Genomic DNA, 17799 nt, shown 5'->3' on the forward strand with positions numbered 1-17799 from the left:
AGGAGGACTGACGACGCGGGTTTGCGTCCCTTCTCAGCCTCCGAGACGACGGCACTTCGTATTTTGAAGATGTCGCTTTCCCCGACATCCTTCCTGCGCGCATAAAAGGAATCCGTTTCAAAGAAATCAAAGAGTACAAAACTCAGATGCAGTCTGCGTCCTCTAAACTGGGACCTCCCGGGATCCCGGCGTAGGTTTGACAGCCTAATACATCTGAAAATAAACTCGTCAGAGCCTCCCTTTGAGGCCGCGCGCGCAAAAAAAGCCCCTCGGTCCTGCAGGTCCGCGGTGAGAAACTCGTATCCGGGGAGAAACGAACGGGCGGCTGCTCAAGGTTTTGCTGCGCTCCACGCTGCAGCTCAATGTCAGGAGGAGTGCGTTCTTCCTGTCGGGGCCAACGCCGGCCACGGCTGCTCATTAGGGCCCTACGGAAAGAGCCGGGCGGAGGCGCGGAGACTGCAGAACCGGAGTCGGTTCTGACTTATTTCCAGCGCGCGGGGTGAAAGTGCAGCATCATCACCCGCGCCCGCGTTTCGTTTGGGTAGGCATTAGCGCCCGGCGCTGACAGCCGGAGCGCTCCCCCCTCCCCCCCCCTCCGACCCAGCGCACCGTGACAGGAGAGTATTTAAATGCGTAACAGTCATTTAGACTTCAGGCTCGCTGGCATTTTCGGTTCTGGGTTTCGCACGCATGCCTACGTGGCAGTCGATCAACCCCCTTGCTGCACGAAAAATTTTAAGGGGGCGAGGTGTGACCTGTTTTTTCGATGGGCCGAGAGAACCGCGGGCAATGCCAGACTTTCTCAACGAGCATCTAGTCATGATGACGGTGCGGGGTTCAACGCAAACATCAGGAGCGTACGCGTGTGGTCCGAAGCTGAAAGATTCAGCTAAAGTAATGCATCTGAACGAGTACGCAGGCTGCAAAACGATTTTCCCGGTTCTCACTCGGGCGCCCTGAAGCGGCGGGGCCGCGGGGCGCGGCAGGGGTGCGCGTGGGTCTCGGGGGGGGGGGGGGGCGTTTAAAGGCGTTTTGACTGAACAGAATGCGCGCGGCTCGGGAGCAGCAGGGTAAAGTTGGGCGCCCCGTGCGGTACGTGGACCCCCCCCGCGTCCCCTCCACCTTCAGCTGGCGGCGCCGGCTCCTCGGCGGGGTAACAGATGGAGCGCGCGGAGGCCCGGACGCGGCGGCGGCCCCCGCCGCGCACGACGCCCGCGTTTAGAGAGCGCCGGCTCCGAGAGCAGCAGATGTCCGCTCGCCGTATGTGGGGAAAACAATGCGCAGAGTGCAGCCCATGGGTGTGACCGGCCCCAGAGGCTACCGACGGCACGTAACTTCCCCCAAGGACCGGAGCCGCGCCGCAAAACCGGCACTGGCCCACGGCGGTTATGACCGGTTACGACCGGTTACGTCTGCTAATAACCTGCTTTCAACTTCGCAGCCGCAGTCAGACACACGCCGAATAACAAGGGCTTTGGACTGACCCCTTTAATAAGAACACTTTATAACAAGCTAAAACCCGGTAACTACTCTTCTGGAGCTCGTTTCGTAACGCCTGACGCAAGCTGGAGATCAATTCACCTGGGTTGCCATAGCAATAGGGGCCGGATTCTCCATTTGCATGTGATCTGGAACCAATTAATATTCCCTTCTGAGTTTCCGTGCTGGGTCCTCCTTCCCACCTGCCGGGAGCAGAGTACCGTGTGCACGCTGGAGTCTTATCAAGGGGATGGGCGTCAATTTTGAAAAGTCAGAAAAAAGAAAAGAAAAAAAAAAACTAGTCCGTTGGTCGAGAATATTTTGAACTTGACGTTTCAATCTCATTGCCGTTTGCCGGTGTACCCTGATGAACATCTGTCTGAGGCTGGCACACTCAGCAGGGTATCCACCTCCAGCCCTGCGCATCACCGCGTTCCCCACAGAGGAGGCCAGCGCCCGCTACTGCCCTCCCCGTGCCTCCCCGGGGTCGGGTTTGCGTACCGGTGAGACGGAGCCGCCCCAGGCCCGTCCCGCAGAGCTAGCCGGCCCGGCGGCGAGACGCTCCTCATTTGAGCCGAAGTGCTCGTCAAACGGGGGGGGGGGGCGACCGTTTTCCTGAAGAGCCAGTCCGTCGGACTGAAGAGCGCCATTGTGCGGAGCGTTTGAACCGAGCGGCCGGCCCCGCCCCGCCACGGAGACGCGCAGCGGACGGAGACGCGCATCGGACGGAGACGCGCAGCGGGCGGAGACGCGCAGCGGGCGGAGCTCGACGCTGCCCTCGGCTCAGCGCTCACCGCGGAAGATAAAGGCCCGTCGGCGCGGGACCGACGGGGGCCGCACAGCCCGGCTCACGTTACCTCCAGAAAGAGGATGTGCTCTCTGACTGCTCTGCGTAATCATGGAGAAAAACAAAGGGGGGTAAATTAAGCGTGAGAAGGGCCATTCGCCTCGACTGCATTCCCCATAAACTCCTCCCAATTTCTCAGAGTGGTTACTCGGGCACATAACCATTCCAAAAAAAGGATATATATTTCCATTTAACTTCAGATATGCTCCATGATTTCAGTACCGATATCTGACATCTCAATGCTCAGTCTACAAACGGGAGAACACAACAACGACCTGCATTACCTCAATTAATTTGATGGCTGAGGGCCATCGACGAGGAAACCATTTCAGATACTGGGAAGAAAAACAGATGCGGCGAAATGACTGCTCGCTCTCGAAGTGTAAATGAAGAAAATGAGTTTGCACATGCAATTACACTGCACCCTCACCTACTTCCTAAAGATGCACGACCACGCAGTGAAATGCACCATGGGACCACAGCCCTGCTGTGAAGCACGCGTACCTGGGCTTCTTGGTGCTCTTGGCCTTGGGAGTGGTGCTCTTCGCCTTCTTCTCCTTGGGCTCTTTAGGGGCCTTGGGTGTTTTGGGCGTTTTTGGGGCCTTGGGCTCCTTGGGTTCCTTCTTCTCTTTTGGCTTCTTCTTCTTCTTCTTCTCCTCGGAGGAGGGCTGGTCCGTGGAGGTCTGGAGGGCGGCGTCCCCCGCGCCCGCCGCCGCCTCCTCGGGGCTCAGCTTCGCCTTCTTCTTCTTCTTCTTTTTTGGCTTCTGCTCGCCCTCGGCCTGCTGGTCACAGTTGAGCGGTTGGGAGTTCGGGCCTGCTGCGGGAGGCTTGTCAGATGCTGCCATTTCCACTGACGGGTCTGACGGAGGAGGCTGCAAGAGGAGAGGGGGGGGGGGGGGGGGGAATTTAGAATAGATTCAACTGGAATAGCCATCTAAGTCTACTTAAACAAAGCCGTAGCTCCACTTCGGATAGAAATTCACTTTATACAAACAAAAACTACCCATTAGAAAACAGAAATTTTCAAGGAAATGATCCTGATTCTTGAGGAACGGTTCGATATTTCACAAACACGTTTTGCTACTGTACTTTCCAAAACAAATTGGTATAGTAATAAATCATCAATATATATGACCCAGCTTGCAAAATACTGTTACAACTTGCACATGCAACCGAAATGACGTTGGGAGTCCTAAAACGTATTGACGTTTAACAGAAAACTAGCATGAGTGATGAGGTCGAGTCAGAAACACTGATGCTTCCGGTGTTGCTAGAGAGCAAACTGCCGTGCGATTATGGACATTCACATAATATTTTTTGTGATGACACATGCCAAAACGGATTGATTCTTGTCTGCTGTATCGACTGGATTGAATTGTTGTCCTTTGAATCAATACACTGACATGGATCGAAGCCACCCCTACTTTCAACCAGTAAGGATCCCTTCATAGCTCAAGAAGCATTCTTGATAGCAAGGAAGGTCCGTAGGTTTCTAATTCGCAGATTTACACTTAGTGGGAAATGCACCATTTTGCACAATGAAGCGATTACAAGCGCAGTTTCCTGCATTCACACCATTAGAGCATAGTTTTGTTTTTATTGTACAAACATAACAGATTGAACCATTTGGAAAACTACATGCAGGGCTGGCATGCAAACAGAGCTTCAAAGCCCCGATAAGTTGGGGTCAGCCATGGTAGTGAAACATCTGGTATGAATGAACCCCAGTTGGACCACTCGCTTGGTTTACAAGCAAAGTCTGCTTTCAGAGCGAACAAACTGTGCTTTTGAAGATGAAATTCAGACAGTATGGATTTTTATGATGTCCTTTAGGAGCTCTGCTCTTCGCTACTACCTCCAGGATCAGTTCCATGCGAGAGAGCCCAAGTCCAGACACCGCTGAAATGGAAGGCTAGCTCTCTGACGAAAACCCCTCTGAGCAACAGTACGGATGATGCAAGCCTACACAACACTGCCAGTCGCGATGAAAACACACAGGAAATGTTGATCTCAACTGTATCCTGCATTCAACGCGTTACACCTAGCATTGTAATCTTCCAATGCAGGCCCTCGTCGTTTCATCTTCATCTCAGCAATAAATGAAGCGCGCATTACCACGCTTCATCTGTGACCTTCGTCTTCTTCCACTATAAAAACAAAGAAAACAGACTGGGAGCTGGAAGAGCGCACCCCGCTCTCAGAAGTGTAGAGGAGCGCTGAAACGGCCCATTCAGACCAGAGCGGAAGGACCCCGCCGTGATTTAGCGGAGCCCCCCTCCCGTCACCCAAACGAAGGAGAGCGGGCGTCCCGTCAGGGCGGGGCACGGCTAAAGACCGAGAGCAGCTTAGCGGCCAGCGGGGCCGGGGGTGATGGAACATGACAGGCGCGAGGACGCTGCCGCAGCGGGATCCTGACATATTCAAATGCGCTGCTCATCCAGGGGGATGTGGAGAATACCGGCCCGAACCGCCACACAGGGGCAGGTCCAGCGGCCATCGCTACCGAGCGGCTACACCCCGCACACGGCCAATATCTGTTGTGAAATCCGTCTGAGGGAACCGCAAGCTTTCACTATGGGGGGAAACGTGAAGCTCTCTGGTGAGACAACACAAGCCCTGGTACTTTTAAACCATCTGTCTGAGCGGAGGAAAACTATCCGGACTGAGACCACTGTGCAATATGTCCAGGAGAGCACCAGCTGCTCACAGAGCTGACTGTATGAGGAGGCAGGGTAGTGCTGAGGCAGAGACACTCTCCCGTTTATTATCCAATGTGCTTTTCCTATCCGATATGACCATCTTATCCAGGAGAAACCAGAGAAAGGCAAAACGCATTATACTTTTCAAGCATTTGTAACCTATTAAAATCACTGTGATCCAAAACAAAGTACATTTACAAAACAAAATGGTTTGTGATGACCTGCACTGAGCATGAAAGATAGTGTTTAATTTCCACATGCATCTCAGCTGCACTCTGGCTTCTCCAGAAGACAGCCAAAAGCACAGAGCACAGAACTGCTAGACCGTGGCTTCCATGGTGTGGGAAGCTGCAGATCCCAACGCTGGAGCAGCCTTTACAATGATGGAAAACCCAGCCCTGAACCGCGGTTTGAAACAACCTTCTGCCTTCTATAGACAATAAGCATATACTACAAGCCAACACAGAGAACAAATGCATATGCCATTTCTAGAAAAGGAATGTCCGCTATAAGATTTTAAAAAATGCAATAGCCCATGGTATAAAAATGAATTCAGAAATGCATTCTCTCCGTCCTGCACAAGAAGAAATGAAAGAAAGGAATGGCAGTGTGAGTCAGGTATTGTTGTGGAAGGTCACAGTCACAGGCCTCCGCACTGGCTGGAGCAGAAGAGCTTCACTGAGGCGTGCACCACGCACACGCGCACGCACGTTCTGTTCCCCTGCTGCACCACGGCACACACCAGCAGAAGAGCTTTACTGAGGCTGGTACACAGACAGACACACAGACAGACAGACACACAGACACACAGACAGACACACAGACACACAGACAGACACACAGACACACAGACAGACACACAGACACACAGACAGACACACACAGACAGACACACACACACACACACAGACAGACACACAGACAGACACACAGACAGACACACAGACAGACACACAGACAGACACACAGACAGACACACACAGACACACACAGACACACACAGACACACACAGACACACAGACACACAGACACACAGACACACAGACAGACAGACAGACAGACAGACACACACCCGCGGTCTGTTCCCCTGCTACACCACAGAGCACACCGCGCTGACACACTGCCAGAAAGCGCGCTGGCAGATGTGCTGCACGTCCAGCTGTCCTCAATCCCAGCAGCAGATGGGGACAGGGCATTATGACACTAATAAATTATATCTATACTTTCAAAAAAATATAAGGCGCTTATGCCCATCAGCAAATTCACTCCAACAGGCTTGTGGTTTTCAAAATTTGTATTTATTTATTTTTATTATTATTATTTATTATTTTTAAAGACCCCCTCTCCCTATTTTCACAGAGGTCGGGTCTGCAAAACAACTGCAGCTGAACACAAAAGCAGAGGAAGTCAATTCTTTAAAAAAAGTTACGCCTGAAAGATCTGATGCATGCTCAGCACCCAGTTCTTTTATCTTACTGGCTGGTGTTATGCTTAAATGTAACCTTTTGAAAACCACATTGTCGTGGTGCACAATACGTTTCCTGTAAACAGATATTTAGACAATCAAATGTACGTTGAGGCGAATCGCAGGCTCTTTTGAAAGTGAAACGGCGCGTCTGAAATGGTTATTGGTATTCTGCATCTGAACTGCAAACTGGGACGCTAATTCTTTAACACAGAAACATCCTCTTGCCCTGCCTCTCCATAATCAATGAGATCAATGACAACATGCCCACTGCCAGACACTTACTGCATTCCTAATGTGACAGCGGTGCTCTAGCATTCGAGATGCTAGTTAAGGTTTCATTTCTCTGGGGGGGTTTGCGGGGGTGGGGGGTGGGGGGGAATTCACATGCTAGTTAACAGGCAAAATATTCATTCTGTAATCTCCTAAATATTCTAATTAGTCAGCCACTGCTCTCAGAGGAGCCTCCATGCGGCATGGCTCCTCACAGAGAGCAGATGGTAGGGTAGAGTGCAGAAGGCCAGGAACCAGCACCTCTGCACTGGTCTATTCCCCAATACCCGCACGGGGGAGGAACCCACCGCGTAAACGCGCCGCTATATCGCTGTATGAACCTCTCCCGCGTTCACGTTTAAAAAAAGGTGTTTGTGGATAAGAAAAATAAATTAAAAAAAAAAAAAAAAAAAAAAAGCAGCTTTTCATTTCAGAGCAAAAAAAAATAAAAATACTGAGGCAGCAGTGCTTTCCATCTGCTGTAGTCATTCTGTCGCCGTCGAGTCTAAGGTTTTGAGCGGATGAAGCACAGCGAATCATGTGGTTCAACAGCTTTGCATAACAACCCCTCTCACGCTCGCTCTGCTCTGAAACGCTGGCCGGTAATGAGGCTAGCGGCGGATGCTCTTGCTGGTCTGTAGAGCTGCCCAACACGGTCGCCCCCTTCGTGGCTCTCTGCGGGTGGGGTGTGGGGAGAGGGGCTCACTAGCGATGATCTCGTGTCCAAATGCGCGCACTTACAGTCCCGCGGCCATTTGAACGGGGCGCAGCCCCTTGGCTGATACAGCAGCTCACGCTAAGAAGCGTCTAAGGCTTAGCAATTCATAGCCCTGAAGGAGCACTACAATAGGAAGATATTAATTTAACAAATTACTTTAATGTTCATTCTGTGCTCAAAAAAGGACAAATGAATGCAGTGTTCTGTCAAGCCCTATCCTTTAAGCTCATCTCATCACCAAAAGAAAAATAATTCCAAGTAAAAATTATGATTTTTTTTCATTGGAAACAAATATTAATAAAAATAGCTGCAAACAGCAATGAAGGAGTCCGGTGCTACAGCACCTCTAAGCCAGCAATTCTTTAAGTTGCCCAATTCAAACTGCCTTATATAATGTTCCTCCCAAAATTTGGTTTCGTTTCAGTGCAATTGCAGTTTAAACCCGTTTTTGACATTGTGTGCCAAAGTGGTCAAATTTCACAAAACTTGGTGGGTGGCCCCCAGGCCTTATGGAAAACCTGCGTACCAAGTTTGATGCCAATAGACAAAAGGCCACTGTTCCTTTATGGCGAATTTGCCACCAAACTTGTCGGTATATTGGTGGCCATATTGTTTGAAGCAACCACCTTTTAACGACTGATAAGACGGAAGTCTCGAGAGTTATTTGGGTGATGGCTCTAGCAGGAGAGGTCTAAAAGAGCCTTTGGCAAAATTCAAGATGGAGGAAAAACAAAATGGCCAACTCCAAGGGCATATATGTTTTCCCAGCAAGTATTTTACTGCAAAGGTCCAAAGAAAGCTAGGTTGAAATATCAGTTTCCCTTGCAGAGTAATCAGCAAAGCTTTTTCCTAGTATAGTGTCCCACCAGTGGTCCAATTTCAGGCAACTTATTGCATACACCTCGGGCCCCCGACAGAGGCATACCAAGTTTGGAATCAATACAACACAAAGTGTCAATACAAAGTCTTAGAGATTGCAGTGAAACCCTACTTGCGCAGCTAAAACTCAGCATAATTTTGAGCATTAAAAGTACAAACTGAAGAAATGTTGGTCAGTCGCACAATCGTGAATAATCATATATGGGCAGTCTTATTTCCTTATATCTTTAATCAATTTTGATGCGTTATATTCAATTTTGTGTTATATATGTCTTTGAAACACCCATCTAGAGACAATCGTTGGGAATGAGCGTATTCAATAAATGCTGTGACGCACGAGATTTTTGTTTTACAGTGATCTGCTTAAATGCATCCGTCCCTATCAACTAAACATTGAATAAATAAATGGCTCACTTCCTGCTTGGCACCTGCACATCAGATTTGTTTGTTAGCAGCAGCTATATGGTTTGACCTAGCAATCTTTTAATACCTTTTGGTCAAAGTACTTTCAGGATGATGCATGCCAAACCTGCTGAACTTTGGAGTAGTTTGCAAAAGTAGGTTTGTCTAAACTTTCAAACGGGGAAAATCCAGTATGGTGGAAATTGACATGGTTGTGGTTTATACAATTCGGCTTGACCCAAGGATCATGATGAAATGGATCAATGTCACAAGCAAAAATCTAACTTCAAATTTGGCCAGGGGGTGGAGGGACTGACCTTAAATTTGGGGCCTGGATCAATGGGCTAAATTAATTAACTAAAACAGAGCCACAAAAATGAATGAATTTATGAAATTGATTTTTATTCAAGAAACACAGAAAACTTTCCAAAGAGTCAGATGAAGCACAACCCATTCAACAGCTTTCGTTTTCTTCATCAGCTGTACCCAACAAATGCCGCACCTCCAGACGGACATGGCCTCAGTGCATCAGGGGCTTTCCCCATTGAGAAATCTTAGTCTGAGCCGATTTTCAACAAGACCACGTCAGATGACCCAGGTGGTGGGGAGACTGAGCTACAGGCCCTGAAATGCCAGTGAGATCAATGCTGAGGCATATGTCCATACAGAGGCACAATTCACTTTTCATTTGAGCTTTCTAGCAAAGCTTGAGCAAAAAGATAAAAGCACACAAGTAGGTTCCAAGGTGTGAGAACTTGCTGAAAGAGGCTTGTGGTGATATTTTTGGTCACAGCCATCTTGTGCGTACGTCTGACATGATAATGAAAATAATATTTTTACATTTACTGTATACAAAAAGCTTTGATGGCATTCGTGAGTTCTCTGCTCTTTCTTCTGCAATTTCCCCTGATGGGGCCTTGTGATAAGATGTGCTTTCATGCTGGGTGTGCACCGTTAACCATCCCCCTGAATACCCGTGTTCGAGAGCAGTACCTCACCCATCCCCCCCACCAACCCCGGCTTCATCAAACAGCTTCAGATAAACACATAACCCTTACCTTAACTACAGCCTGAGCCTAAAGAATGGAATGAAATGAGCCAATATAGAAAACACGATTTCTCAGTAAAGCAGGAAAAAAAAGGAGGGGATGAGAAGATACGCATCGCAAACACTGAGCCCTTCACACGAAAACGGCACAGAAGGATAGATTCAGCCGTGCACACGCTGGGACGCGAAAACCAACCGGGAGGCTCAGACCGTAGTGAGGGATGAGAGAGAGTGAGAGAGATGGAGGGAGGGAAAAGAAGAGAGAGGAGAGGGATAGAGAGAGAGAAACATGGACAGGAGAGAGGGATGGAGAAAGGGAGAGAGAAAGAGAAACATGGAGAGAGAGAGCAAGAGAGGGAGAGAGAGCGAGAGAGGGAGAGAGCAAGAGAGAGAGGGAGAGAGAGAGAGAGAGAGAGAGAGAGAGACGTTAAAGGGCTCCGCATCATGGCTGGCTCACAGGTGGTGCAGCTTCACCCTTACCCTGCCTGACTCAGTGAGCGCTGATGCAATTACCACCGCACAGCGGAAAAGCGCGCGCACAGAATCCAACGCCGCCTTCCTTTTCCCATCGGGGCAATAAGCGCGCTATCTCCACGCCCAAAGAGCAACCCCCAATGTTTGTGCCCTGGAGAAACCCATTACCGAGTTCAAACACTGTCACTGTTACGCACAGTCACTGGCAAAGACAAAGCCCTGTCTTAGAGCTTGCATGTTATTGAAATCAATTATAGTAGGGGTTATAGTAGTGGCTATAAAATGGGGAATAAAAGAAATAAATAAATAAAAATAAAAAGGAACAAGTTAAAACGGCAGGCAAATCTGCCAAAATACATTTTGATGGTTAGGCAGCAGACCTACAGCCACACAAATGCTGGTCCAGCTGACGGAGGGCAGAAATGCACTCAAAGGTAACCCCTGGCCTTGCAGGGCTCTAGCATGGACAGGGTCTGGAGGTGGGGAGAATGCAGGACGACGGTTTGGCGGGCGGCATCGTCTCCCGCCCCTGGACCGCGGCTCGGCCTTCCCGCCGCAGCGCAGGGGTTGGTTTACGGCCCGTAACCTGGCAGCAGAAGGCCGCTCCGCCCGCTTGCAGCCGCGGGGCTCACGCTGATAACATTCACAGAATGCCATGACCTCGCTTACTGTATCAAGCGAATTACGGCATCGCATGAAAATGTGGGCTTTGCAGTTGGTGCCGACAGCATTACTGTCGGATGAGGGGTGCGCTAAATCAACAGGGCTGGCAACGGAAAAAGCAGCGGCGGGAGTTCACCGCTCATCCAAGCCACAGCGTTAAATCAACAGAGCTGCTAACGGAAACACTCTGGACACACGCACAAAAAGGCCAACAAAATACTGCCAGCTGTCTGGCTGTGGGCACACGCCTGTGGGCTGTTCCGCCAGGTAAGCGGGGAAAACGGCATCATTTAGCCTGACGCTTTAGTGCCCTGTTCCTCGAGATCTACCTTCCTTGGTGTTCCCTCCAACGCTAAAAACCCCTAAAGCACACCTCATTCAACAGCTAGAGATCTCTGAGCTGCTCAATAGTAAAATCAGGTGAGCCAAATTAGAGTTGAACTACAGGACTACACCTTAGCGTCACATATGCAGACAGACACAATTGCACCCAGTCAACATACACACACACTATATACACACACACACACAAACATACACACGACAAGCACACACACTATATACATACACACACACACACACACACACATACACACTACAAGCACACACACTATATACACACACACACAAGGACACACTATATACACACACACACACTATATACACACACACTACAAGCACACACACTATATACACACACGCGTACCACACTCCACATACACCCACCCCATATATACACACACCACTCCAAATGCGCGCGCACACACACACACCACACTAAATGCACACACACACACACACACACCACACTAAATGCACACACACCATATATACAAATGCACACCACCCGCACCTCTGGTACAACAGGTGGAATGAAGGGCTACCCACCGCAATTCCACTGAATCTAACCCCATGATTCAAGTACCTGATAAGCTGCAAAAAGCGGACAAAATTTTTTTAAGCCGTTCCAAAGGAAGTGCCTGACTGATGTGCCCCGGAGGCCACACCCGCACACGCGCACACAGGGTGTGGCCCGCCGCTAAGATTCGGGAAGATTTCAGACTTCCTACGCAGGGGCTTAGATAAAAACAACATTAAGCGACGGTGGAATCGGCGGATGTGTCGTTATGCATCAAAACGATTACCGATTACACCTCGGCGCCGGGTTCCCACGTGACTAGGGCAAAAGAAAATGAATAAATAAAAACAGCAGCAGAAGCGCAGCTGGTTTCTCACCCTCCTCTCTCGCTGGCATCACCCGGTCGAGCGCCGTGGTGACAGTCCCACGGTGCACAGCGCCTCCAAAGTTAATGAAAATGCGAGAGGCATCGGGGCTGGGAGGTGCAAGGTGACTCAATGACATCCTGCCTAATGCACTTAATGTGACACGGCGAACGGCAACAGAGCAGGCCTCAGCCAACCCTGAACGGCCAGGCCCGACGACTGCCATTTTAAATGAAGCCTGCCCGCCTCCGCACACGGGGATGAAGAGCAATATCCTTCCCTGACTGCTGAACAGACCGGTGAAACCCTCACAGGGGGGGGGAATTATGCTGCCATTACAGACTGAAGTCACCGTATCGATGATGCCACTTTGGTCTGTCCACGGTCATCACCTGGAAAAGTACGCAAGCTGGATTGTCCCATCTCAGTGCACTTCTAGGCAGCCTGCATTTATAGATAATGTAAGCTGAGGGATTCATATTTATTTCAGCACACTCGCATAACTTATATAATTTGTCTTTTAAAAGGAAAATGTGCAGAAAATCTTTTTGGTTTTTTTAAAATAGGGTTTGCATAAAATTTTTAGGAATCATCGTTTCGAAACATTCATCAGAAGAAAGAAAAAAAAAAAGGAATATCCAAACATTGACTTCACTAATCAATCACGTAGATTAGCTTTCAAAATGAACTTATTAAAATGAAGACAAATTTATCTTATTCCGTCGAAGAACAAAAGGGAAATTCATTTTAGTACTTGTCCTACTTCAAATTAGGAGTGAATAAAAGCTCGTCACATACTCGATAAAGTACGGCCAAAGGTAGTTAAACTAGCAATTTCTTAGGAACGGAGCCAACAAGGCAAATGAAAGTCACCAACTGGTTAAAGAACAGACAACAGGTCTGTCATTTTAAAGAATAAAGTACTTTGAGTTCTCACTTGGCCCTGCACATTGCAGGACTGATATTGCGGGGTTCATAATTAACGAACCATCAGGCGCTTACGCGTGCACAAAACAAGACCCCAAGACCGACCCAATTTTGAAAACGTGTGCACCTACAGCGAGCGGTAAAGAGCTTACATTAAACTGAGGCTTATATCTTAAGATGATTTGAGTAGCTTAAGGGCTACTGCTGCTGTCCTCCCGCTTGTTTTCCCGTTTTAGTTATTGCACGGTTTTAAAAGGACATCTCCCTTTCCTGCATATACGTGGCCCGACAAGGTTAATATTGGCCCTGCTGAAGCTAAGAATGTAGCTTCACTGTGGCAGTCGGAGCATCCGTATTCAGACACGTTGCACCCATGTGCGAAGAGGCTCTGCGTGTGAGGGTTTTAAAGCCCTTCTGCCACGGGGGGACGGGCGGGGGCAGGCGTTGGTCCAGTCCTTTGAAGTCGACTCAAAAACAGGTTTGGATGCTACCCTTGAAGCATAGGTCAGAGCCTGTGGAAAGCCCGCCTCCGTGCCCCCGCGGCTCCCGTGAAGGCCCACTCGCGTTCCCGGCCCAAAAACGGAGCGGCGCTCCCTGGACCTCGCCCGACCGCTCCCCGGTCTCAGCGGCTGCTCCTGCGCCCAGCACCTGTACCTCCGGCTCTGCGCAAAAGGGCCACTTTGGGGTCCATCACCATTTCAAATACCCTTTTAAACACAGCTTCCTGCACCTGTGTGTGGGGGGGGACACGTACACAAATGTGTTCAGTGTAAATGCTAGTCTTAAAAAAAACTGTATCGGTCCCATAAAAGTCAGAATGCAATACAAAACCTCCAAGTCTGAAAGAAACAGCTTGGCTTCCTTGACTGCCCTTTAAAAACAGGTGTGTAGCCTAACCTTTAAAAATAACCCCAAAATAACCTTCCTAGCGGCAGCAAAATGATGCCCGTTCCAAATAAATATCAAACAAATATTGCATAATTAATGAGGGCATTAACATTCGGATTTAGGGAATTTAAAATATGTAGATTTACATTTTGTTCCATTCGCTGAGACAGCTGAATCAATAATATTGCAGTTATTGATTGTGACCGTGTTTAATGAAATTCTGGGTCACATGTGGTATGCAAAGGTCAAAGGTAAGGGAGCATAATAAAGATGGACTCTGGAGAAGCTGAAAATTTCAGGGTAGTGAGCAATGCATTCACGTTTTGGTAGTGGTGCTTTGAAGTTATTTTTTATATTCTTAAACGGGGGTGCAGAGATCCTGCCAAGGTATGAATACGACCAGTAGACCATTATATGGCAATAATATAATGTTCCTTCAACACATTTTCATGAGTCTATTCATCATCCATTGGTGCTGCCAACAAACGGCTAGGCAGAGATCCTCTGAAATGATCAGATTTGACTTCGGCATCTGAATAGAGACTAACAACATTCAGTCCTTGGCAGATAATCAACATCAGTCAAAACTAATCAAATGGATTCCATTTTCCAATCAAAGCTCCCTGAGGAGAGTGGGATGTGTGGACCCAGGAGGACAGCTCCGCACATTCTGAGGCCATTCCACGCCAACATGGCGGACTGAAGTCACCCTGCACATCGCAATTTTCCTAAAACACTCGGAGCAAAAGCAGCGCTTTAGTTATCGTTCCGCGCCTCTACAACGATGATTCCCATAATATCAGGCAGGCAACTGCACAAAGACAATGGGTGCATTCCAGGGTTTGTTAAAGTAAAAGTTTGTAAGCGCTCTTATAGGTAGGAATAACCACAGTCCTGCCCTTGTCCACTGAATCCATCCTTTCCACAGTCCCATGTTCTCTCAACATCTCTGTGCTGGGCTGAGTGGAGGATCAAATCACACCTGATTGGAATGAGTCTAACATCACCCAACTGCATATTCTTCATAGTGGTTGGCTGATATTCAGGCTCAATGGTGCCTCTTGCCCTCTGACATTCTACCACCATGTTGTTCCTGGGTTCCACAGGACTACAGATCATGGTAGCCTGTCTAACCTAAAACAAACATCAGTAACTTCACTTTAATTTGAATAGAACTGATAGTACCTTCATGTTATGTGCAACGCCAAAGCACTATTAGATTAAGGCATAAGCTTTACAGCCCAAGTACATTTAAAAACAAACTTTTCCGAACAAAGTTGTCATTAAATACGGGCGTGCCTTTTGTTTAGTAATGAAACATCATGGCGGCAGAGGGCACAGGGCTGGGAGAAAAGGCGAAAGCATCATTGCACGTCCCATAGCAGCGCGCTCTGCTGCAGGTTCACTCGAACACAGTGTGGGGAAATAAGGCAGGGCTTCTGAGCCAGCATGCTAGGAGGCTCCTTTTATTTTTATGCAAAACAGAGAAAACTGGCTCCAGCCAGCCCCGGGGAGAGAAGACAAATCAATGTCATAAATGGCACCGGCCGACAGCCCCCACCTCTAACCCGCAAATCAACACCTGAGGTGCTGGAGCCACTGGAACAATGTCGCACGCCAATGCCACTTGTACCATCTCAAATCCATCTTTTCAAGCGGACCCACTTGTTGGCCGAAGGGCACAAAGGCTGGAGTGCCGATCTCATAATCTCCTCTTTACAAGGCTGCATATAGTCCTTTTGTTTTGCTGATTTAGGGGGGGGGGTGGGGGACTCCCTATGTGAATCAGTCCCCTGAGGTTATAACAGTGCTGGGACAAAACACATATCCTGCGCTAATAAGGCCAAACGCATGTTCGCCCATTCAAGTGTTCCCCCGCAGTCAGACGCAACGGGGAGGGGAGGGGGGAGGCGTGGCTGCATTGTACATTACGAGCAGAATGTGGAAATCTATAGGATAGGCAGGGGCTTAGCACCTAAACTTGCCCCTAATGCTGTACAAAAACGGCCTCGGGGTACAAAATGGGTCGGGTCAGGGAGCAGCGCTCCGTGATGGGGAGGACGTGTCGATACCAACCGAGTACAGTCCGTTAGCAGGAGCGTGGCACTGCGCTGTAAAAAACACCGCCCTTTTAAACACCTCCAGCGAGGGGAAATCCGCCCGGAAGGTTCCGCAGGCCCCGCCCGGGGGGGGACGGCGCGCTCTGACACCCGTCAGAAAGGGAGCGATCCCGTTAATGGGATGGCGAACGTGCGCCGTCGGTCGCCGGAGCCCGACTCTCGGGAGAGGGGCTGGGGCCGCAGCCCGACCCGACAGACGGGCGAGGGGGAATTAGCGGGTGGCTGAGCCGGGACACTCCAGCCGGCGCTCTCACGCTCCGGCTCCCCTCTCCCGGGCCTGGCCGCGCGCGGAGACAGCCTGAGGCGTGCAGCTAGCGCGGGCGCTAACGTCCCCGCTCCCGCCGCGCCGGAGGGAGCCAAAAGCCTTTTCCCGATACGGGGGCTTTCCGTCAGGGTACGTAGCGGCCGCCCCTCTTCTGAAAACAGGTGGATTACAGGCGCGAGAAAAAACCAGACTGCCCTGCTCAGCTCCTCTGACAGATTACGCAGAAAATCCAGTCTTTCACAGCAGAGCGGCATGAACAGCCTGATCGCCGGCCTCTGACCCCGGCCGGTCCTCCACGCCTGTGGCTCCTGCGGAGGGAATCCTATTAACCGTAAGACCGGCATAAAAGAAGAAGAGTACGCAGGGCCTACATAGTTCAAGGGGCCTCTGTTTATTTTTAGATTCCTGTGCAATGTTTTTTTTTTTTTTTTTTTTTTTTTTTAAACAGGAAGACACCCAGTGGAAAAGAGGGGGGGGGTGGGGGGTGGGAGAGAGAAGGGAAAAAGAGTATTTCAAAGACGGACTATGTGCTCCTCCAGAACTCCACTTAATATAAACATACAAATCACAAGAAAGCCAACTCTGAACAATTACATCTCTGCAGGAAGTGACTGCTTATGTGGGCCTTAATCAGCACGCGTGCCTTCATGTTCTAATTAAACTGTTTTGGTTTTTGCTTCACGGGGACATCTGGAAAAGTGGAAGATCAATGGCAGAAATAGATTTAATATTACCCACCACGTAGAAATTCACCTCCGCAGCATTAGCTCGGTGAAACCAGGCTGGCCCTGCCTCCATAATCATCACAAGGGCCAGACACAGCTGCTTCACAAGTGACAATTATATCTAGCAGTGCTGCAGATTTCTGTGTGATGTTTATCCCACACGAAGAGGGGGGGGGGGGGGGGGGGGGAGGAAGATTAGAAAAGGAAAAAAAAAAAAACGGTCAAGAGTTGTCAGCAGATGCGTTTTCTGAACGAGACAAACAAATCACAGGGTGGTCTGTGCCTGAAAGCGTCTGAAAACACTGTGTGTACACAGGAAACAAGGCCCACAGCTTGTGGGAATACACACCATCCAGTCCTTTACCACATACTAATTACAATCTCAAATGCCAACCCAGAAAGCCCGGTGACTGGGACGGATGCAGCCAGACGGTTGTTTTCCTCTACGTGGTCGTCGCGTGAGTGGAAAACGCAGGCCGGCGTGTGAGTAAAACACACCCCAGCTACATAGCGGTGGAGCTGCGCTCTGCTACAAATGCAGGCCAGCGTGAGTGAAACACACCCCAGCTACATAACGGCAAAAAGAACAGGTCACCAGGAGGACCGAGCGCTGAGTGCAAAACAAGCTAATGGCATCAGAGACACGTGACCAGCAGGGCTATTGAGCTCCTGCTCCTCTCTCCCCCCTCCATAAGCCATCTT

The 17799-nt window shown here is 49.5% G+C and overlaps 1 protein-coding gene across 2 annotated transcripts in view; it reads right to left on the bottom strand.

The window, feature by feature from the left end:
- The window catches only part of chd7 (chromodomain helicase DNA binding protein 7), a 74037-nt gene that overhangs the window by 34165 nt on the left and 22073 nt on the right, over positions 1–17799 (bottom strand). For both annotated transcript variants that reach the window (XM_061238108.1, XM_061238107.1), the window contains one exon: positions 2831–3198. In XM_061238108.1, the coding sequence (XP_061094092.1) occupies positions 2831–3171 (341 nt within the window). In that variant the 5' untranslated portion in view covers positions 3172–3198. The remainder of the gene's footprint in view (positions 1–2830; positions 3199–17799) is intronic.

This window comes from Conger conger, chromosome 4, assembly GCF_963514075.1.
Source record: "Conger conger chromosome 4, fConCon1.1, whole genome shotgun sequence".
Classification (NCBI taxonomy): domain Eukaryota; kingdom Metazoa; phylum Chordata; class Actinopteri; order Anguilliformes; family Congridae; genus Conger; species Conger conger.